A 24,476-nucleotide genomic window follows, 5' to 3' on the forward strand; every position below is an offset into this window, starting at 1 on the left:
CTTTAAACATACAGACAGTGTAGTTTATATTTAAACGTACAGACAGTGTAGTGTATCTTTAAACATACAGACAGTGTAGTTTATCTTTAAATATACAAGCAGTGTTGTGTATCTTTAAAGGTACAAGCAGTGTAGTGTATCTTTAAAGGTACAAACAGTGTAGTGTATCTTTAAACATACAGACAGTGTAGTTTATCTTTAAACGTACAGACAGTGTAGTGTATCTTTAAACATACAGACAGTGTAGTTTATCTTTAAATATACAAGCAGTGTTGTGTATCTTTAAAGGTACAAGCAGTGTAGTGTATCTTTAAAGGTACAAACAGTGTAGTGTATCTTTAAACATACAGACATTGTAGTTTATCTTTAAACGTACAAACAGTGTAGTGTATCTTTACAGGTACAAACAGTGTAGTGTATATTTAAACGTACAAACAGTGTAGTGTATCTTTAAACGTACAAACAGTGTAGTGTATCGTTAAACGTACAAACAGTGTAGTGTATCTTTAAACGTACACACAGTGTAGTGTATCTTTAAACGTACAAACAGTGTAGTGTGTCGTTAAACGTACAAACAGTGTAGTGTGTCTTTAAAGATACAAACAGTGTAGTGTATCGTTAAACGTACAAACAGTGTAGTGTATCTTTAAACGTACAAACAGTGTAGTGTATCGTTAAACGTACAAACAGTGTAGTGTATCTTTAAAGATACAAACAGTGTAGTGTATCGTTAAACGTACAAACAGTGTAGTGTATCTTTAAACGTACAAACAGTGTAGTGTATCGTTAAACTTACAAACAGTGTAGTGTATCTTTAAACGTACAAACAGTGTAGTGTATCTTTAAAGGTACAAACAGTGTAGTGTATCTTTAAACGTACAAACAGTGCAGTGTGTCTTTAAAGGTACAAACCGTGTAGTGTGTCTTTAAAGGTACAAACCGTGTAGTGTGTCTTTAAAGGTACAAACAGTGTAGTGTGTCTTTAAAGGTACAAACAGTGTAGTGTGTCTTTAAAGGTACAAACAGTGTAGTGTGTCTTTAAAGGTACAAACAGTGTAGTGTGTCTTTAAAGGTACAAACAGTGTAGTGTGTCTTTAAAGGTACAAACCGTGTAGTGTGTCTTTAAAGGTACAAACCGTGTAGTGTGTCTTTAAAGGTACAAACCGTGTAGTGTGTCTTTAAAGGTACAAACAGTGTAGTGTATCTTTAAAGGTACAAACAGTGTAGTGTATCTTTAATTGTACAAACAGTGTAGTGTACCTTTAAAGGTACAAACAGTGTAATACATCTTTAAATATACAAACAGTGTTGTGTGTCTTTAAAGGTACAAGCAGTGTAGTGTATCTTTAAAGGTACAAACATTGTGGTGTATCTTTAAACATACAGACAGTGTGGTGTATCTTTAAAGGTACAAATAGTGTAGTGTATCTTTAAAGGTACAAACAGTGTAGTGTATCTTTAAAGGTGCAAACAGTGTAGTGTATCTTTAAATGTACAAACATTGTGGTGTATCTTTAAACATACAGACAGTGTAGTTTATATTTAAACGTACAGACAGTGTAGTGTATCTTTAAACATACAGACAGTGTAGTTTATCTTTAAATATACAAGCAGTGTTGTGTATCTTTAAAGGTACAAGCAGTGTAGTGTATCTTTAAAGGTACAAACAGTGTAGTGTATCTTTAAACATACAGACAGTGTAGTTTATCTTTAAACGTACAGACAGTGTAGTGTATCTTTAAACATACAGACAGTGTAGTTTATCTTTAAATATACAAGCAGTGTTGTGTATCTTTAAAGGTACAAGCAGTGTAGTGTATCTTTAAAGGTACAAACAGTGTAGTGTATCTTTAAACATACAGACAGTGTAGTTTATCTTTAAACGTACAAACAGTGTAGTGTATCTTTACAGGTACAAACAGTGTAGTGTATATTTAAACGTACAAACAGTGTAGTGTATCTTTAAACGTACAAACAGTGTAGTGTATCGTTAAACGTACAAACAGTGTAGTGTATCTTTAAACGTACACACAGTGTAGTGTATCTTTAAACGTACAAACAGTGTAGTGTGTCGTTAAACGTACAAACAGTGTAGTGTGTCTTTAAAGATACAAACAGTGTAGTGTATCGTTAAACGTACAAACAGTGTAGTGTATCTTTAAACGTACAAACAGTGTAGTGTATCGTTAAACGTACAAACAGTGTAGTGTATCTTTAAAGATACAAACAGTGTAGTGTATCGTTAAACGTACAAACAGTGTAGTGTATCTTTAAACGTACAAACAGTGTAGTGTATCGTTAAATTTACAAACAGTGTAGTGTATCTTTAAACGTACAAACAGTGTAGTGTATCTTTAAACGTACAAACAGTGTAGTGTATCGTTAAACGTACAAACAGTGTAGTGTATCGTTAAACGTACAAACAGTGTAGTGTATCTTTAAACGTACAAACAGTGTAGTGTATCTTTAAACGTACAAACAGTGTAGTGTGTCTTTAAAGGTACAAACAGTGTAGTGTGTCTTTAAACGTACAAACCGTGTAGTGTGTCTTTAAAGGTACAAACAGTGTAGTGTGTCATTAAAGGTACAAACAGTGTAGTGTGTCTTTAAAGGTACAAACAGTGTAGTGTACCTTTAAAGGTACAAACAGTGTAATATATCTTTAAATGTACAAACAGTGTTTTGTGTCTTTAAAGGTACAAGCAGTGTAGTGTATCTTTAAAGGTACAAACATTGTGGTGTATCTTTAAACATACAGACAGTGTGGTGTATCTTTAAAGGTACAAATAGTGTAGTGTATCTTTAAACGTACAAACAGTGTAATATATCTTTAAATGTACAAACAGTGTTTTGTGTCTTTAAAGGTACAAGCAGTGTAGTGTATCTTTAAAGGTACAAACATTGTGGTGTATCTTTAAACATACAGACAGTGTGGTGTATCTTTAAAGGTACAAACAGTGTAGTGTATCTTTAATTGTACAAACAGTGTAGTGTACCTTTAAAGGTACAAACAGTGTAATGCATCTTTAAATATACAAACAGTGTTGTGTGTCTTTAAAGGTACAAGCAGTGTAGTGTATCTTTAAAGGTACAAACATTGTGGTGTATCTTTAAACATACAGACAGTGTGGTGTATCTTTAAAGGTACAAATAGTGTAGTGTATCTTTAAAGGTACAAACAGTGTAGTGTATCTTTAAAGGTACAAACAGTGTAGTGTATCTTTAAATGTACAAACATTGTGGTGTATCTTTAAACATACAGACAGTGTAGTTTATATTTAAACGTACAGACAGTGTAGTGTATCTTTAAACATACAGACAGTGTAGTTTATCTTTAAATATACAAGCAGTGTTGTGTATCTTTAAAGGTACAAGCAGTGTAGTGTATCTTTAAAGGTACAAACAGTGTAGTGTATCTTTAAACATACAGACAGTGTAGTTTATCTTTAAACGTACAGACAGTGTAGTGTATCTTTAAACATACAGACAGTGTAGTTTATCTTTAAATATACAAGCAGTGTTGTGTATCTTTAAAGGTACAAGCAGTGTAGTGTATCTTTAAAGGTACAAACAGTGTAGTGTATCTTTAAACATACAGACAGTGTAGTTTATCTTTAAACGTACAAACAGTGTAGTGTATCTTTACAGGTACAAACAGTGTAGTGTATATTTAAACGTACAAACAGTGTAGTGTATCTTTAAACGTACAAACAGTGTAGTGTATCGTTAAACGTACAAACAGTGTAGTGTATCTTTAAACGTACACACAGTGTAGTGTATCTTTAAACGTACAAACAGTGTAGTGTGTCGTTAAACGTACAAACAGTGTAGTGTGTCTTTAAAGATACAAACAGTGTAGTGTATCGTTAAACGTACAAACAGTGTAGTGTATCTTTAAACGTACAAACAGTGTAGTGTATCGTTAAACGTACAAACAGTGTAGTGTATCTTTAAAGATACAAACAGTGTAGTGTATCGTTAAACGTACAAACAGTGTAGTGTATCTTTAAACGTACAAACAGTGTAGTGTATCGTTAAACTTACAAACAGTGTAGTGTATCTTTAAACGTACAAACAGTGTAGTGTATCTTTAAACGTACAAACAGTGTAGTGTATCGTTAAACGTACAAACAGTGTAGTGTATCGTTAAACGTACAAACAGTGTAGTGTTTCTTTAAACGTACAAACAGTGTAGTGTATCTTTAAACGTACAAACAGTGTAGTGTGTCTTTAAAGGTACAAACAGTGTAGTGTGTCTTTAAACGTACAAACCGTGTAGTGTGTCTTTAAAGGTACAAACAGTGTAGTGTGTCATTAAAGGTACAAACAGTGTAGTGTGTCTTTAAAGGTACAAACAGTGTAGTGTACCTTTAAAGGTACAAACAGTGTAATATATCTTTAAATGTACAAACAGTGTTTTGTGTCTTTAAAGGTACAAGCAGTGTAGTGTATCTTTAAAGGTACAAACATTGTGGTGTATCTTTAAACATACAGACAGTGTGGTGTATCTTTAAAGGTACAAATAGTGTAGTGTATCTTTAAACGTACAAACAGTGTAATATATCTTAAAATATACAAACAGTGTTGTGTATCTTTAAAGGAACAAACAGTGTTGTGTATCTTTAAACGTACGAACAGTGTTGTGTATCTTTAAAGGTACAAGCAGTGTAGTGTATCTGTAAAGGTACAAACAGTGTAGTGTATCTTTAAACATTCAGACAGTGTAGTGTATCTTTAAACGTACAAACAGTGTAGTGTATCGTTAAACTTACAAACAGTGTAGTGTATCTTTAAACGTACAAACAGTGTAGTGTATCTTTAAACGTACAAACAGTGTAGTGTATCGTTAAACGTACAAACAGTGTAGTGTATCGTTAAACGTACAAACAGTGTAGTGTATCTTTAAACGTACAAACAGTGTAGTGTATCTTTAAAGGTACAAACAGTGTAGTGTATCTTTAAATGTACAAACATTGTGGTGTATCTTTAAACATACAGACAGTGTAGTTTATCTTTAAATATACAAGCAGTGTTGTGTATCTTTAAAGGTACAAGCAGTGTAGTGTATCTTTAAAGGTACAAACAGTGTAGTGTATCTTTAAACATACAGACAGTGTAGTTTATCTTTAAACGTACAGACAGTGTAGTGTATCTTTAAACATAAAGACAGTGTAGTTTATCTTTAAATATACAAGCAGTGTTGTGTATCTTTAAAGGTACAAGCAGTGTAGTGTATCTTTAAAGGTACAAACAGTGTAGTGTATCTTTAAACATACAGACAGTGTGGTGTATCTTTACAGGTACAAACAGTGTAGTGTATATTTAAACGTACAAACAGTGTAGTGTATCTTTAAACGTACAAACAGTGTAGTGTATCTTTACAGGTACAAACAGTGTAGTGTATATTTAAACGTACAAACAGTGTAGTGTATCTTTAAACGTACAAACAGTGTAGTGTATCGTTAAACGTACAAACAGTGTAGTGTATCTTTAAACGTACACACAGTGTAGTGTATCTTTAAACGTACAAACAGTGTAGTGTATCGTTAAACGTACAAACAGTGTAGTGTATCTTTACAGGTACAAACAGTGTAGTGTATATTTAAACGTACAAACAGTGTAGTGTATCGTTAAACTTACAAACAGTGTAGTGTATCTTTAAACATACAAACAGTGTAGTGTATCTTTAAACGTACAAACAGTGTAGTGTATCGTTAAACGTACAAACAGTGTAGTGTATCTTTAAACGTACAAACAGTGTAGTGTATCTTTAAACGTACAAACAGTGTAGTGTATCTTTAAAGGTACAAACAGTGTAGTGTGTCTTTAAAGGTACAAACAGTGTAGTGTGTCTTTAAACGTACAAACCGTGTAGTGTGTCTTTAAAGGTACAAACAGTGTAGTGTGTCTTTAAAGGTACAAACAGTGTAGTGTATCTTTAATTGTACAAACAGTGTAGTGTACCTTTAAAGGTACAAACAGTGTAATATATCTTTAAATGTACAAACAGTGTTTTGTGTCTTTAAAGGTACAAGCAGTGTAGTGTATCTTTAAAGGTACAAACATTGTGGTGTATCTTTAAACATACAGACAGTGTGGTGTATCTTTAAAGGTACAAATAGTGTAGTGTATCTTTAAAGGTACAAACAGTGTAGTGTATCTTTAAAGGTACAAACAGTGTAGTGTATCTTTAAAGGTACAAACAGTGTAGTGCATCTTTAAATGTACAAACATTGTAGTGTATCTTTAAACGTACAAACAGTGTAATATATCTTAAAATATACAAACAGTGTTGTGTATCTTTAAAGGAACAAACAGTGTTGTGTATCTTTAAAGGTACAAACAGTGTTGTGTATCTTTAAAGGTACAAGCAGTGTAGTGTATCTGTAAAGGTACAAACAGTGTAGTGTATCTTTAAACATTCAGACAGTGTAGTGTATCTTTAAACGTACAAACAGTGTAGTGTATCTTTAAACGTACAAACAGTGTAGTGTATCTTTAAAGGTACAAACAGTGTAGTGTGTCTTTAAAGGTACAAACAGTGTAGTGTGTCTTTAAACGTACAAACCGTGTAGTGTGTCTTTAAAGGTACAAACAGTGTAGTGTGTCTTTAAAGGTACAAACAGTGTAGTGTGTCTTTAAAGGTACAAACAGTGTAGTGTGTCTTTAAAGGTACAAACAGTGTAGTGTACCTTTAAAGGTACAAACAGTGTAATATATCTTTAAATGTACAAACAGTGTTTTGTGTCTTTAAAGGTACAAGCAGTGTAGTGTATCTTTAAAGGTACAAACATTGTGGTGTATCTTTAAACATACAGACAGTGTGGTGTATCTTTAAAGGTACAAATAGTGTAGTGTATTTTTAAAGGTACAAACAGTGTAGTGTATCTTTAAAGGTACAAACAGTGTAGTGTATCGTTAAACGTACAAACAGTGTAGTGTATCGTTAAACGTACAAACAGTGTAGTGTATCTTTACAGGTACAAACAGTGTAGTGTATATTTAAACGTACAAACAGTGTAGTGTATCTTTAAACGTACAAACAGTGTAGTGTATCGTTAAACGTACAAACAGTGTAGTGTATCTTTAAACGTACAAACAGTGTAGTGTATCGTTAAACGTACAAACAGTGTAGTGTATCTTTAAACGTACAAACAGTGTAGTGTATCTTTAAACGTACAAACAGTGTAGTGTATCTTTAAAGGTACAAACAGTGTAGTGTGTCTTTAAAGGTACAAACAGTGTAGTGTGTCTTTAAACGTACAAACCGTGTAGTGTATCTTTAAAGGTACAAACAGTGTAGTGTGTCTTTAAAGGTACAAACAGTGTAGTGTGTCTTTAAAGGTACAAACAGTGTAGTGTATCTTTAATTGTACAAACAGTGTAGTGTACCTTTAAAGGTACAAACAGTGTAATATATCTTTAAATGTACAAACAGTGTTTTGTGTCTTTAAAGGTACAAGCAGTGTAGTGTATCTTTAAAGGTACAAACATTGTGGTGTATCTTTAAACATACAGACAGTGTGGTGTATCTTTAAAGGTACAAATAGTGTAGTGTATCTTTAAAGGTACAAACAGTGTAGTGTATCTTTAAAGGTACAAACAGTGTAGTGCATCTTTAAATGTACAAACATTGTAGTGTATCTTTAAACGTACAAACAGTGTAATATATCTTAAAATATACAAACAGTGTTGTGTATCTTTAAAGGAACAAACAGTGTTGTGTATCTTTAAAGGTACAAACAGTGTTGTGTATCTTTAAAGGTACAAGCAGTGTAGTGTATCTGTAAAGGTACAAACAGTGTAGTGTATCTTTAAACATTCAGACAGTGTAGTGTATCTTTAAACGTACAAACAGTGTAGTGTATCTTTAAACGTACAAACAGTGTAGTGTATCTTTAAACGTACAAACAATGTAGTGTATCTTTAAAGGTACAAACAGTGTAGTGTATCTTTAAAGGTACAAACAGCATAGTGTATCTTTAAAGGTAAAAACGGTGTAGTGTATTTTTAAAGGTACAAACGGTGTAGTGTATTTTTAAAGGTACAAATGGTGTAGTGTATCTTTAAACGTACAGACAGTGTAGTGTATCTTTAAAGGTACAACCAGTGTAGTGTGTCTTTAAAGGTACAAACAGTGTAGTGTATCTTTAAAGGTACAAACAGTGTAGTGTGTCTTTTAAAGGTACAAACAGTGTAGTGTGTCTTTAAAGGTACAAACAGTGTAGTGTATCTTTAAAGGTACAAACAGTGTAGTGTGTCTTTAAAGGTACAAACAGTGTAGTGTATCTTTAAACGTACAGACAGTGTAGTGTATCTTTAAAGGTACAACCAGTGTAGTGTGTCTTTAAAGGTACAAACAGTGTAGTGTATCTTTAAACGTACAGACAGTGTAGTGTATCTTTAAAGGTACAACCAGTGTAGTGTGTCTTTAAAGGTACAAACAGTGTAGTGTACCTTTAAAGGTACAAACAGTGTAGTGTATCTTTAAAGGTACAAACAGTGTAGTGTATCTTTAAAGGTACAGCAGTGGTGTTAGAGTCCAGTTGTGTTCCTAAAGGTTAATTACATTCTCTTCTCCAGAAGGAGAGGGGGATCTCTGTAATGTTTCATTATACAACTGTGGAGAATAAAAGAACCCAATAAAAGTCCTAGAGAGGAAACGGGGGGAATGTAATCAACACAGTTTTTAAAATCTACAGTTAATATAGAATAAGGTGCAGTTCTGTTTCCTAGTTAAAGGCTCTGTATATGTTCCACTGAGGGCACCACCACAGTGAACGCTTTTCTGAAAGAGTAGGGAATGCAGGGACTGATGGATTCCCAGGGATTCTGGGACTGATGTGTTTACAAGAAGTTCCTTTACGGTATGAAGGAAACCAGGAAGAATGAACGTAAGATTCCCTGAACTCTGAAGTCAGACTGTGAAGGAGTAGGGGACCGTGTGAAATGTGGTGACAGTTGATTTTTTTAATCGTATGAAGGAGAGTTATATTAGTTCATGATCCTGTAGGTCTCTCTCTCTCTCTCTCTCTCTCTCTGTCAATAATCGATTATTAAATAGTGTCGATAAGTCTATTACTACATTAACATTTTATCAGTGTTTTTGTGGTGTAACTCCTCCGTTCAGCCACACGATGTCGCTGTTCACCGTGTTTCTGAGAATCCGCTCTCATTAACCCAACTCTCCGCCTTAAATCCTGCGTAATCAGAAAGGCGTGGCGCGTAAAGCACGAGCTAAACCGCAGCCCACAGCGCTGTAATCAGGAGCGGAGGCCTCTGTGTCCACATTTATAGCGTTAACAGCGTTAAAATAACACAGTTACTACAGCTTTGGTCCCGATAAACAGAGTCGTCATGGGTCTGCCGCCGACTGGAGGAGGTTTCTGGATCACGGTGGTGGTTTTCTGCGGGGTTTGGAGCTGTTCTCACGCGCAGATTTCGTACTCGGTCTCGGAGGAGTTGAAGAAGGACTCCGTGGTGGGGAACATCGCGAAGGATCTGAACATTGACGTTCAGGAGCTGCAGTCGAGGAGGTTTCAGGTGGTGGCTGGGTCTAATAAGCGATATTTGGACGTGAACGTGAAGACCGGAGCTCTGTTTGTTGTGGAGAGGCTGGACAGGGAGGAGCTGTGTGAGGGTAAGCAGAAATGCGCGCTCCATATCGAGGTGATGGCTCAGAATCCCGTTAAACTCTACCGCGTTGAGGTGAACGTCGTCGACATTAACGACAACGCTCCAGTTTTCCCACTGCAGACTTTGGTGAAGAATATTACTGAAAATGTAGTGCCTGGGGATCGCTTTTCTTTGCCTGGAGCTAAAGATCTGGATGTTGGAATCAACTCAGTGAAGAGCTACGTGCTGAGCCCCAATGAACACTTCACCCTGGATGTTCAGAGCTACGGAGAGCAGAGTATTTCCGCGGAGTTGGTGCTCCACAAGGCTTTAGACAGAGAGAGGGAGTCAGTGATCAGACTCACACTGACGGCCATCGACGGAGGGAAGCCTGCCAGGTCTGGGACGATGGCTGTAATCGTGAATGTGCTTGACATCAACGATAACAACCCAGTGTTTAGCAAACCTCTGTATAAAGTTAAGGTGAAAGAGAACGTTCCTTCTGGGACCAAACTCCTCACTTTGACCGCCACTGACTCCGACGAGGGGCTAAATGGAGACGTCGTGTACTCGCTGGTGGATCAAGAAGGGAACTCAGCTTCCAGTTTGTTCGTAATAGACAGCATCACTGGAGATATCACAGTGAAAGGGAAGATTGATTATGAGGAAAACCCTGCGATTGAGCTGAGGGTACAGGCTCAGGACAGAAGTCTATCTCCGAGACACTCTCACTGTAAAGTGTTAGTCGAAGTGGAGGATGTGAACGATAACGCCCCAGAGATTTCGGTCACTCTCTTAATGAGCTCCGTGAGCGAGGACATCAAACCAGGAGCGGACGTAGCGCTGATCACCGTGTCCGATAAAGACGACGCCAAAAACGGGAAAGTCTCCTTTAGGATCTCCGGACACAGTCCGTTCCAACTTCAGCCGTCTTATAAAAACTCCTACTCTCTCGTGGTCAGTGAAAAACTGGACAGAGAACAGCTCTCTCAGCATCACGTCATGGTCGTCGCCAACGACGAGGGCTCTCCCAGTCTCAGCAGCACCGGGGTTATAACGGTCCACGTTTCTGACGTCAACGACAACCCTCCTCTGTTCCCAGCCGCGGTGATAAACATCGACGTGAAAGAGAACAGTCCGGCCGGAGAGAGGCTGACCACACTGACCGCCACTGACCTCGATACGGGCGAAAACGCCCACGTTTCCTACTCCCTCCTCGATCTGGAGGGCAGCAGCACCCCTGTATCCACTTTAATGAACATCAACTCCCTCACGGGTGAAGTGTACACTTTACAGTCCTTCAACTACGAGACCATCAAGCGCCTCCGGTTCCAGGTGCAGGCCACGGACAGCGGCTCTCCTCCTCTGAGCAGCAACGTGAGCGTGAGCGTGTTCGTCCTGGACGAGAACGACAACAGTCCCGTTCTTCTAGCTCCTTACTCTGAAGCCGGCTCAGTGAGCACCGAGAGCGTCCCCTACTCTGCTGAGGCGGGCTACTTTGTGGCTAAAGTGCGAGCGGTGGACGCGGACTGTGGCTACAACGCGCTGCTGTCTTATCACCTCACTGAAGCTAAGGGCACTAACCTGTTCCGCATCGGGAGCAGCTCCGGAGAGATCAGGACTAAGAGACGCATGAGCGACAACGACTTGAAGAGCCACGCGCTCGTGGTGATGGTGAGCGACCACGGAGAGCCCTCCCTCTCGGCCACGGCCAGCGTGGAGGTGGTGGTGGTGGAGAGCGTGGAGCGCGTGCAGCCTTCCCTAAGACAGGTGCCGCTGAAGGAGGAGGCTTTCTCTGATCTGAACCTGTATCTGCTCATCGCTATCGTCTCGGTGTCGGGGCTCTTCCTGCTGAGCCTCGCGGCTTTAGCGGCGGCCAGATGCTGCGGCTCCGGGGGCGCTTTGGGCTCCTGCGGCGCTCCGGTGGTCACCGCGCACCCTGACGGGAGCTGGTCTTACTCCAAAGCCACTCAGCAGTACGACGTGTGCTTCAGCTCGGACACGCTGAAGAGTGACGTGGTGGTCTTCCCCTCGCCGTTCCCTCCGCCTGCAGACGCAGAGCTCATCAGCATCAACGGAGGAGACACCTTCACACGGGGACACACCCTCACCAGTGCCGGGAAGGTAAGGCAGTTGGCACGGATTCACTAATAGTGTCCACTGTCTGATTTGCTGATCCGTTTAAGGCCAGTGGCTACTGAAGTCTTGTCCATGTGTGGTGTTGGCTCACATTGCTGTTGTGGTCTGTTCTTCTTTCCTTCTTTAGATGGATACTAAACAAACCAAAGCTAAATACATTTAGCCGTATTCGAAGGGTCCTGAGTAAAGTTCTGGTTATAACCAGGTCTGCCGGGTCCTAACCTGCTGTGATTAGATGTCTCTTGGTTTTCTTTGCGGTCAGTCATTGGTCCTCAGGCTCTGTTCTGTGGTTGGTTCATTGCCTTTTCTTGGAGTTGGTTGTAAACACTGTGTCAGATGAATGTGGTTTCTGTGAGGGAACGGTCGTCCGTGTTCACACCTCAAATGGCTTCACACCATTTTAATTTACTTCATTTGTCATTTCAGCTTGTGTTTGAAGCAGCACTGGTTTTGTCGTCTTCATCTTCCATTGACTTTCCATGATATTCAAATGAACAGTGAGTGTGTTTGTTGGGAGTGTGTTTGTTGGGAGTGTGTTTGTTATGAGTGTGTTTGTTATGAGTGTGTTTGTTGTGAGTGTGTTTGTTATGAGTGTGTTTGTTATGAGTGTGTTTGTTGTGAGTGTGTTTGTTATGAGTGTGTTTGTTGGGAGTGTGTTTGTTGTGAGTGTGTTTGTTGTGAGTGTGTTTGTTATGAGTGTGTTTGTTGTGAGTGTGTTTGTTATGAGTGTGTTTGTTGTGAGTGTGTTTGTTGTGAGTGTGTTTGTTGGGAGTGTGTTTGTTGGGAGTGTGTTTGTTGGGAGTAGATTGTTCAGGGGTTCAGCTGGAACCTTTGCTTTATTAAAGTTTCTAGGAAAAATCCCAGGGGATTTTAAAAGCTTCTTGAAACATTAACATTAACGACAATGAGAAACCCTCAGAGGTTCACTGTGGGACCTTCATTATTCAGTACTGCAGCTTTGGAATTATTACTGATAAGATATGGATAATAATAATAATAATAATAATAATAATAATAATGATATTAACAATAAACAACCCAAACAAGTCTTGGTAGGTGAAGCTTTGTGAAACTGTCCACAGGTGAGTGTGTGAGTGACTGGGTGAGTGTGTGTGTGTATGTAAGAATGACAGGGTGAGTGTATGTGTGACAGTGATTGGGTGAGGTGTGTGTGTGTGTGTGTGTTTGAGAGTGACTGGGTGAGTGGAAGTGAGTGTGTGTGAGTGTGTATTACTGCGTGTGTGAGAGTGACTGGGTGAGTGTGTGTGTGTGTTTGAGAGTGACTGGGTGAGTGGGATTGTGTGTGTTTTAGAGTGACTGGGTGTGTGTGTGTGTGTGTGTGTATTACTGCATGTGTGAGAGTGACTGGGTGAGTGTTTGTGTGTGTTTGAGAGTGACTAGGTGAGTGGGAGTGTGTGTGTTTGAGAGTGACTGTGTGTGTGTGTGAGTGTGAGAGAGTAAATGGGTGAGTGTGTGAAAGTGTCCACAGGTGTGTGTGTGTGTTTGAGAGTGACTGGGTGAGTGGGAGTGTGTGTGTGTGTGTGTGTGAGTGAGTGAGTGAGTGATTGTCTGTAAAGAATCACTAAAAGCTTGGTCCTGATGGTCATTTCTCATTGACTGTTGAAAGTGTTGGAGAAGGTGTCTCAGCTGAGCGTCTGACAGAAAGCTTCAGACTCAGTGCAGACTCACGTTCACTGATGTAGAGGGTGGGAGTGCTCCTGGGGGGTGGGAGCTCATAGTTAATGTGGTGAACGTTAATGACAACACTCCAGCATTTAGCCAGAGTTTGTACAAAGTCCAAGAGAAGGCACCGACTGGAACTCACACTGCTACTGATTCTGCTGAGTGTTTGGAAATCAGATGGTGTTTCTGAAGCTATTAATGTGTCACACGTCTGTTATGATGGTGTCTATCCTTTTTTTTTAAATAAATCATTGTCTTAATAGCCTCAGAAATGAGGATCAAACCGCGACCCGTTTGAGTTCAGTCTGAACACGTCTTTTAACGTCTGAGTTTGGGACAACCCCATGTTTTATGTCACAGCGTGTTTGGGGGCTAAAGAAGTTCTAAGCGGGTCGTAGCCCCTAAAACTGGTGTAATGATGTCATTTTGTTGGAGTGTGGAGCAGTCTTCCCTAAGACGAGTGCCGCTGACGGAGGAGGCTTTTGACGTGGTGGCCGTTCCCTCGCCTGCAGACGCAGAGGAGACCCTTCCTCTCGGACACACGCCCTGCTGTGGGAAGGTAAGGGAGTGATGTTCATATGTTTGCATGCCAAAGCGTTGACTGGATTAAAGGTGCTGGGGGTTTGAACACAGTCTCTAGTCCGTTAGAAAGTCTCAGTGATGACTAACTGGAGTCACAGCACTGAGGCGTAGGCTTTAGTTCTTTATCCAATGTTTCCTCTGCACTTCTCCACCCCTGACACCTTTAGCACCCACTACGGCATGGACGATGTGCATGAACTTGTTTTCACTGATCATTATAAAGAGAGACGTTTAGTCGAAAGCATGCCTCTCCAACTCCCTGCTGTGAAGGTTTGGTTGACTCTGTTTTCTATCGCTCCCCGGACACTCACCAGTGTGAGTATAGTATTATTATAACAGGGATTTATTCTGCAGTGTGGAACAGTGTAGTTTATGTTGTAGTTGATGTTGGTGTGGTGTAATGTGTTGTAACATGGTGTAGTACAGCGCAGTGTCTTGTAGTGGGGGTATTATGGGATGGTGTGTTCTATGCTGTTGTAGTGGGGGGTATTATGGGATTGCGTGTTCTATGATGTAGTAAGGTGTATTATGGGATGGCGTGTTTTATGACGTTGTAGTAGGGGGTATTCTATGCTGTTGTAGTGGGGTGTATTATGGGATGGCGTGTTCTATGCTGTTGTAGTGGGGTGTATTATGGGATGGCGTGTTCTATGCTGTTGTAGTGGGGTGTATTATGGGATGGCGTGTTCTATGCTGTTGTAGTGGGGTGTATTATGGGATGGCGTGTTCTATGATGTTGTAGAGGGGGGTATTATGGGATGGCGTGTTCTATGATGTTGTAGTGGGGTGTATTATGGGATGGCGTGTTCTATGATGTTGTAGTAGGGGGAATTATGGGATGGCATGTTCTCTGATGTTGTAGTGGGGGGTATTATGGGATGGCGTGTTCTATGATGTTGTAGTGGGGGGTATTATGGGATGGCGTGTTCTATGATGTTGTAGTTGGGGGTATTATGGGATGGCGTGTTCTATGATGTTGTAGTTGGGGGTATTATGGGATGGCGTGTTCTATGATGTTGTAGAGGGAGGTATTATGGGATGGCGTGTTCTATGATGTTGTAGTTGGGGGTATTATGGGATGGTATGTTCTATGATGTTGTAGTAAGGTGTATTATGGGATGGCGTGTTCTATGATGTTGTAGTAGGGTGTATTATGGGATGGCGTGTTCTATGATGTTGTAGAGGGGGGTATTATGGGATGGCGTGTTCTATGATGTTGTAGTGGGGGGTATTATGGGATGGCGTGTTCTATGATGTTGTAGAGGGAGGTATTATGGGATGGCGTGTTCTATGATGTTGTAGTTGGGGGTATTATGGGATGGTATGTTCTATGATGTTGTAGTAAGGTGTATTATGGGATGGCGTGTTCTATGATGTTGTAGTAGGGTGTATTATGGGATGGTGTGTTCTATGATGTTGTAGTAGGGTGTATTATGGGGTGGCGTGTTCTATGATGTTGTAGTAGGGTGTATTATGGGATGGCGTGTTCTATGATGTTGTAGAGGGGGGTATTATGGGATGGCGTGTTCTATGATGTTGTAGTGGGGGGTATTATGGGATGGCGTGTTCTATGATGTTGTAGAGGGGGGTATTATGGGATGGCGTGTTCTATGATGTTGTAGTTGGGGGTATTATGGGATGGTATGTTCTATGATGTTGTAGTAAGGTGTATTATGGGATGGCGTGTTCTATGATGTTGTAGTGGGGGGTATTATGGAATGGCATGTTCTATGATATTGTAGTAGGGTGTATTATGGGATGGCGTGTTCTATGATGTTGTAGTAGGGTGTATTATGGGATGGCGTGTTCTATGATGTTGTACTGGGGGGTATTATGGGATGGCGTGTTCTATGATGTTGTAGAGTGGGGTATTATGGGATGGCGTGTTCTATGATGTTGTAGTTGGGGGGTATTATGGGATGGCGTTTTCTATGATGTTGTACTGGGGTATTATGGGATGGCGTGTTCTATGATGTTGTAGTAGGGTGTATTATGGGATGGCGTGTTCTATGATGTTGTAGTGGGGGTATTATGGGATGGCGTGTTCTATGATGTTGTAGTAGGGTGTATTATGGGATGGCATGTTCTATGATGTTGTAGTGGGGTGTATTATGGGATGGCGTGTTCTATGATGTAGTGGGGGGTATTATGGGATGATGTGTTCTATGATGTTGTAGTGGGGTGTATTATGGGATGGCGTGTTCTATGATGTTGTAGTGGGGGGTATTATGGGATGGCGTGTTCTATGATGTTGTAGTGGGGGGTATTATGGGATGGCGTGTTCTATGATGTAATTGGGGATATTATGGGATGGCGTGTTCTGGGGTGTACTGAGGTATACTATGGTACTGTCTAGTGTAGTGTGATGTAGAGTGTTTCGGTATGGTGCTGTTGGGTGTACTACATTGCATTGTGGTGTATATTTATTGTGTGTTGTGGTATGGTTTAGTGTGGTGTATTATGGTGTAGTCGGGTGTTGTATGCTACAATATACCATTTATTTCAATATATACTAATGCATTTTAGATTTTTTTATTTAAAAATGCCATATACAACAGTATGTAAACAGCCTTTTTAGTCAATTAATTTAGCTGCCTTAATGTGGACCCAGATGTGTTCATGTAGAATGAAAGGAGATATTCTGGAGCCACTGTACGTGAGCTTAAAGTTACCATGCCCCATGCTAAATCTGACTGAGAAGGTTTAAAATGGGATGCCTTAAACTGGGTTCTCAGGTTCACATACGTCCATCTGGTATTTTAGGATGATTTTCTGAGATGCTGAGCCAAACATGCAGCATCAGCACCTGAGTTTACTGGTTTACTCTGAAGAGTAGAAGCTGTTGGTGCAGCAAAGAAGAGACAAACCACCTACAGATACCCTTGGTTTCAGAGGAAGTATAGTGACCCTGTGGTGATTTTACTGCTCATCTGTGACTGATATGTTTCTTTAATACATCACAAATTGAAGAAGGTGCATTACTTTTTATTCTAAAAGAAGTGCTGGGGAGTTTGGGGTTATTCTGCAGTTGGTTTTGTGGAAGATCTTCTCCACTTGGTGGCACTGCAGACCATGAAACCATTTTAAAACCCACTGCTTCCGCCTGCTGGTGCATGGTCACATGATCTGTAGTCTCCATCAGCGGAGCCGAGACCCCCTTCTTTCTGGCGTCATACTGCAGAAGAGGTTTCCACGGTGTGTCAGTGGATTACTAGGATCTTTTAGTGTGAGTCTGGTCTGTTCTACTGGAAGCCAAAGCATGGCTGGAAGTGATTGCACCTCTGTCCGATGGCTGGTTCTGTCACCTGTGCTGCTTCTCCTGGCTCGAGGGGAGGGTCAGATCGTGTACTCCGTCTCTGAGGAAGTAAACATCGGGACGGTGGTCGGGAATCTGGTGAAGGACATGAATCTGAACACACACGAGTTGGAAGCCAGAGCGTTTCAGCTGGTGCCCAGCTCCAGCAGCAGGTATTTTGGTGTGAATCTGAAGAATGGTGTGTTGTACGTGAAGGAGAGGGTGGATCGTGAGGAGCTGTGTCCCAATCCTTCCTCTGCTCCCTCTTGCTCTTTGAATTTTGAAGCTATAGTGAATCACCCTCTGAGCCTTCACCGGGTCGTGGTCAATGTCCTGGATGTTAACGACAATGCTCCTGTGTTTCCGCTGACGGCTCAGGTGTTGAACATATCGGAGTCGGTGCAGCCTGGGGCCAGGTTTTCCTTGCTCAGTGCTTTCGATGCCGATGACGGTTCTCTGTCTGTGAGAAGCTACAAACTGAGCCAGAGTGAACATTTCTCATTGGATGTTAACAGCGGTGGGGAGCATGGCTTGTCTGTGGAGCTTGTGCTCCGTAAAGCTTTGGACAGAGAGAAAGAAGCAGTGATTCGTTTGGTTCTGACCGCTTTTGATGGAGGGAAACCGCCCAAATCTGGGTCTCTGCATGTTATAGTCAACGTTTTGGACATCAACGATAATGCTCCGGTGTTCGGCAGCTCTCTTTACAAAGTGCGAGTGACGGAGAACACACCCCGAGGCACTAAGATCGTCACGTTAAACGCTACTGACCCAGACGAGGGTCCAAACGCGGAGATCCGGTACCTGTTCAACAGCCACGGCCAAGAGAAGAGTCTGGACATGTTTTCAATCGACTCTGAAACTGGAGATATCGCAGTTAAAGGAGATATTGACTACGAAGATAAGCCTTTCTATGAAATCAGAGTCGAAGCTCACGATAAAGGCTCTTCCCCAATGACGGCTAACTGTAAACTTCTGGTCGAAGTCGTAGACGTTAATGACAATGCACCAGAAATTGTCATAACACAGTTATTAACATCTCTAAAGGAAGATGCCAAAGCTGGCACCGCTGTGGCCCTCGTGACCATCTCGGACAAGGATGGAGGACCGAACGGAAAGGTGAGCTGTAAACTGCTTGGGAAACTGCCGTTTAAACTTGAGTCCACTTATAAGAACTACTACTCCATTGTTCTTGATGGACAGCTGGACAGAGAGACGGTTTCTCAGTATAAAATAACCATTGTAGCCGCAGATGAAGGGGTGCCACCACTCTCTAGCACCAGCGTGTTTCAAGTTCAGGTCTCAGACGTTAATGATAATGCACCAACCTTTGGCCAAAGAAATATCGACGTGTATGTGAAAGAAAACACAGCGCCGGGGACTCTTTTATACGCCCTGTCCGCCGCTGACCAAGATGCAAATGAAAACGCAGATATAACATATTCTCTCTTAGAAAACAAAGCCACAGGACTCACGTCTATAAGCATTAACTCAGTGACAGGGCAGATGTACAGTCTACAGTCCTTCAACTACGAAGAGACAAAGATGCTCCGGTTCCAGGTGCAGGCCACGGACAGCGGCTCTCCTCCTCTGAGCAGCAACGTGAGCGTGAGCGTGTTCGTCCTGGACGAGAACGACAACAGTCCCGTTCTTCTAGCTCCTTACTCTGAAGCCGGCTCAGTGAGCACCGAGAGCGTCCCCTACTCTGCTGAGGCGGGCTACTTTGTGGCTAAAGTGCGAGCGGTGGACGCGGACTGTGGCTACAACGCGCTGCTGTCTTATCACCTCACTGAAGCTAAGGGCACTAACCTGTTCCGCATCGGGAGCAGCTCCGGAGAGATCAGGACTAAGAGACGCATGAGCGACAACGACTTGAAGAGCCACGCGCTCGTGGTGACGGTGAGCGACCACGGAGAGCCCTCCCTCTCGGCCACGGCCAGCGTGGAGGTGGTGGTGGTGGAGAGCGTGGAGCGCGTGCAGCCTTCCCTAAGACAGGTGCCGCTGAAGGAGGAGGCTTTCTCTGATCTGAACCTGTATCTGCTCATCGCTATCGTCTCGGTGTCGGGGCTCTTCCTGCTGAGCCTCGCGGCTTTAGCGGCGGCCAGATGCTGCGGCTCCGGGGGCGCTTTGGGCTCCTGCGGCGCTCCGGTGGTCACCGCGCACCCTGACGGGAGCTGGTCTTACTCCAAAGCCACTCAGCAGTACGACGTGTGCTTCAGCTCGGACACGCTGAAGAGTGACGTGGTGGTCTTCCCCTCGCCGTTCCCTCCGCCTGCAGACGCAGAGCTCATCAGCATCAACGGAGGAGACACCTTCACACGGGGACACACCCTCACCAGCGCCGGGATGGTGAGCACACTGGTTGTGTTTGGTTTGGTTGGTGTGGTGTCCTAGGATTTCAGCTCCAGGGCAGTGGACAGTTTGCAGCGGTGTTTGTGTCTGTATTTATTCACTTTGCCATCATTCATTCTTCAGTTTTACATCTCAGCATTTTACTCCTGATTATTACTTAATAATCTGCAGCAAGGTGGTGCTGCAGGGTCTGGGTCCTGGGTTTACTCCTTTCCTCGGGTCACTGTTTGTGAGGAGTGTGCTGTGTTTTCCCTGTGTCTGTATGGGTGTCCACCGGGTGCTTCGGTTTTCTTAGACAATCCACACACGTCAGAGTGTGTGAAACTTTCCACAGGTGAGTGACTGGGTGAGTGTGTGTGTGGCTGGGTGAGTGTGTGTGTGGCTGGGTGTGTGTGTGAATGGCTGGGTGTGTGTGTGAATGGCTGGGTGAGTGTGTAAATGACTGGGTGAGTGTGAGTGACTTGGTGAGTGTGTGAGTGACTGGGTGTGTGATTGGGTGAGTGTGTGAGTGACTGGGTGAGTGTGTGAGTGACTGGGTGAGTGTGTGAGTGACTGGGTGTATGTGTGTGGGTGAGGGTGTAAGTGACTGGGTGAGTGTGTGAGTAACTGGGTGAGTGTGAGTGTGTGAGTGACTGTGTGAGTGTGTGGGTGAGGGTGTGAGTGACTGGGTGAGTGTGTGAGTGACTGGGTGAGTGTGAGTGATTGGATGAGTGGCTGGGTGAGTGACTGTGTGAGTGGTTGGGTGAGTGTGTGGGTGAGTGTGTGAATGACTGGGTGACTGTGTGAGTAACTGGGTGAGTGTGAGTGTGTGAGTGACTGGGTGAGTGTGAGTGACTGTGTGAGTGACTGGATGAGTGTGTGAGTGACTGGGTGAGTGTGTGAGTGATTGGGTGAGTGACTGTGTGAGTGGCTGGGTGAGTGTGTGGGTGAGTGTGTGAATGACTGGGTGACTGTGTGGGTGAGTGGCTGGGTGAGTGAGTGAGTGACTGGGTGAGTGAGTGAGTGACTGGGTGAGTGTGTGAGTGACTGGGTGAGTGTGACTGTGAGTGACGGGGTGAGTGTGACTGAGTGACTGGGTGAGTGTGACTGTGTGAGTGACTGGGTGAGTGTCTGATACTATACACAAGTATTGTTCGTCAGAATAAGGAGGTTGTAGAAGATGAATAATGATATGATTTCATGTTATAGATGTGTAATAACTATGTGAAATGTCTGTATCAATGTTGGCAATGAGTTTCCTGGCTGTGGCTGTTTGATGTTGTACAGTTTGTGAGGATTGGAGCTATTTATAGATGAAAATACATGAAGCTTCAGTGAAAGGAGAGAGGGACTGTTTTTTCTCTCTCTCTCTCTCTCTCTCTCTCTCTCTCTCAGGCTCATGTTCCTCTGGTGGGTCAGTCCTGCTCTGGTTGTGCTGAGGGAATGTGGATGAGGTTCTGTATTAATGTAAAGGCTGTAAAAGTGAGGCGTGAAAATGTCCCAGTTCGGTTCTGCTGGGCCCGGCTGGCTGAGGGAGATATCAGGATTAAACCCAGTGCACACTGATCTAACACACACACACACACACACACACACACACACACACACACACACACACACACACGTATAGATCCAACACACACTTATCTAGTCCACACAGATCCAGCACAAACTCATTCAATGCGTTCTGATCCAACACACATTCATTCAGCACACACTGATACAACACACACACACTCGTCCAATACACACTGATACACCACACACACACTCATTCAGTACACACTGATACAACACACACTCATTCAGTACACACTGATACAACACACACTCATTCAGTACACACTGATACAACACACACACACTCATTCAGTACACACTGACACAACACACACACACTCATTCAGTACACACTGACACAACACACACTTATCCAATACACACTGATACAACACACACACACTCGTCCAATACACACTGATACAACACACACACACACACTCGTCCAATACACACTGATACAACACACACACACACACACACTCGTCCAATACACACTGATACAACACACACACACACACTCGTCCAATACACACTGATACATCACACACACTCATTCAATGCATTCTGATCCAACACATATTCATTCAGCACACACACACACACACACACACACACACACACACTCGTCCAATACACACTGATACGACACACACACACTCGTCCAATACACACTGATACGACACACACACACTCATCCAATACACACTGATACGACACACACACACTCATCCAATACACACTGACACCACACAAAGATCATCCTCCATCCTCATCTCCATGGAGCTTTAATGAGCTGTAGACACTGCATAGTTCACCCCTCACTCTCTCTCTCTCTCTCTTTCTCGCTGTGTGTGTGTGTGTGTGTGTGATGGAGTGATTTCTGTGAAGCAGTGTCTCTGTTCTTTCCTGGTGTTTTAAATGTTCCAGACTCTGCTCCTCAGCTATTGACACAAAGTGGAGGCTGCTGCTATTTTTACTGAGTAAAAAGCCGGAGTCAGCTCTCAGGTCTGTGTTATGCAGATTTCTCAGTGTGAGCTCAGGGTGTGTGTGTGTGTGTGTGTGTGTGGCAGGGTGGGATGGGGGTGTTTTTTAAAACCTGCAGTGAATACAGTACCCGCCGGAAATAGTTTTCTTTTCACATGTCATTATTCATGATTTAAAAAAGCAATTATGGTTTCACCCAAAACCAATGGGTGAGTGTGTGAGTGGCTGGGTGTGTGTGTGTGTGTGAGTGGCTGGGTGTGTGTGTGAGTGGCTGGGTGTGTGTGTGTGAGTGGCTGTGTGTGTGAGTGGCTGTGTGTGTGTGGGAGTGGCTGGGTGTGTGTCTGTGAGTGGCTGGGTGTGTGTCTCTGAGTGGCTGGGTGTGTGTGTGTGTGAGTGGCTGGGTGTGTGTGTGTGTGAGTGGCTGGGTGTGTGTGTGTGTGAGTGGCTGGGTGTGTGTGTGTGTGAGTGGCTGGGTGTGTGTGTGTGAGTGGCTGGGTGTGTGTGTGTGTGAGTGGCTGGGTGTGTGTGTGTGTGAGAGTGGCTGGGTGTGTGTGTGAGAGTGGCTGGGTGTGTGTGTGTGAGTGGCTGGGTGTGTGTGTGTGAGTGGCTGGGTGTGTGTGTGTGTGAGTGGCTGGGTGTGTGTGTGTGTGAGAGTGGCTGGGTGTGTGTGTGTGTGTGTGAGTGGCTGGGTGTGTGTGTGAGTGGCTGGGTGTGTGTGTGTGTGAGTGACTGGGTGAGTGTGTGAGTGACTGGGTGAGTGTGAGAGTGACTGGGTGAGTGTGAGTGTAAGTGTGAGAGTGACTGGGTGAGTGTGAGTGTAAGTGTGAGAGTGACTGGGTGAGTGTGAGAGTGACTGGGTGAGTGTGAGTGTAAGTGTGAGAGTGACTGGGTTAGTGTGAGTGTATGTGTGTGAGTGACTGGGTGAGTGTGAGTGTAAGAGTGTGTGTGACTGGGTGAGTGTGAGAGTAAGTGTGTGAGTGACTGGGTTAGTGTGAGTGACTGGGTGAGTGTGTGAGTGACTGGGTGTGTGTGAGAGTGACTGGGTTAGTGTGAGCGTAAGTGTGTGAGTGACTGGGTGAGTGTGTGAGTGACTGTGTAAGTGTGCGAGTGCCTGGGTTAGTGTGAGTGTAAGTGTGTGAGTGACTGGGTTAGTGTGAGTGTAAGTGTGTGAGTGACTGGGTGAGTGTGAGTGTAAGTGTGTGAGTGACTGGGTGAGTGTGAGAGTGACTGGGTTAGTGTGAGAGTAAGTGTGTGAGTGACTGGGTGAGTGTGCGTGTAAGAGTGTGTGTGACTGGGTGAGTGTGAGAGTAAGTGTGTGAGTGACTGGGTTAGTGTGAGTGTAAGTGTGGGAGTGACTGGGTGAGTGTATGAGTGACTGGGTGAGTGTGAGTGTAAGTGTGAGAGTGACTGGGTTAGTGTGAGTGTATGTGTGTGAGTGACTGGGTGAGTGTGAGTGTAAGAGTGTGTGTGACTGGGTGAGTGTGAGAGTAAGTGTGTGAGTGACTGGGTTAGTGTGAGTGACTGGGTGAGTGTGTGAGTGACTGGGTGTGTGTGTGAGTGACTGGGTGAGTGTGTGAGTGACTGTGTAAGTGTGTGAGTGACTGGGTTAGTGTGAGTGTAAGTGTGTGAGTGACTGGGTGTGTGTGAGAGTGACTGGGTTAGTGTGAGCGTAAGTGTGTGAGTGACTGGGTGAGTGTGTGAGTGACTGTGTAAGTGTGCGAGTGCCTGGGTTAGTGTGAGTGTAAGTGTGTGAGTGACTGGGTTAGTGTGAGTGTAAGTGTGTGAGTGACTGGGTGAGTGTGAGTGTAAGTGTGTGAGTGACTGGGTGAGTGTGAGAGTAAGTGTGTGAGTGACTGGGTGAGTGTAAGTGTGTGAGTGACTGGGTGAGTGTGAGAGTAAGTGTGAGAGTGACTGGGTTAGTGTGAGTGTAAGTGTGTGAGTGACTGGGTGAGTGTGAGTGTAAGAGTGTGTGTGACTGGGTGAGTGTGAGAGTAAGTGTGTGAGTGACTGGGTGAGTGTGTGAGTGACTGGGTGTGTGTGAGAGTGACTGGGTTAGTGTGAGCGTAAGTGTGTGAGTGACTGGGTGAGTGTGTGAGTGACTGTGTAAGTGTGTGAGTGACTGGGTTAGTGTGAGTGTAAGTGTGTGAGTGACTGGGTGTGTGTGAGAGTGACTGGGTTAGTGTGAGCGTAAGTGTGTGAGTGACTGGGTGAGTGTGTGAGTGACTGTGTAAGTGTGCGAGTGCCTGGGTTAGTGTGAGTGTAAGTGTGTGAGTGACTGGGTTAGTGT

At 43.1% G+C, this 24,476-nt stretch overlaps 2 protein-coding genes across 3 annotated transcripts in view; both read left to right on the forward strand.

Moving 5' to 3' along the window:
• The window catches only part of LOC136674274 (protocadherin alpha-C2-like), a 61,220-nt gene that overhangs the window by 5,826 nt on the left and 30,918 nt on the right, over positions 1-24,476 (forward strand). The gene's annotated exons all lie outside the window — the stretch shown is intronic.
• LOC136675064 (protocadherin alpha-2-like) lies at positions 9,137-11,836 on the forward strand. The gene has a single exon (XM_066651465.1). It carries the CDS (start codon positions 9,358-9,360, stop codon positions 11,764-11,766), a length of 2,409 nt encoding a protein of 802 aa, XP_066507562.1. The 5' UTR covers positions 9,137-9,357; the 3' UTR covers positions 11,767-11,836.

This window comes from Hoplias malabaricus, chromosome 18 (genome assembly GCF_029633855.1).
Source record: "Hoplias malabaricus isolate fHopMal1 chromosome 18, fHopMal1.hap1, whole genome shotgun sequence".
Taxonomy (NCBI): Eukaryota; Metazoa; Chordata; class Actinopteri; order Characiformes; family Erythrinidae; genus Hoplias; species Hoplias malabaricus.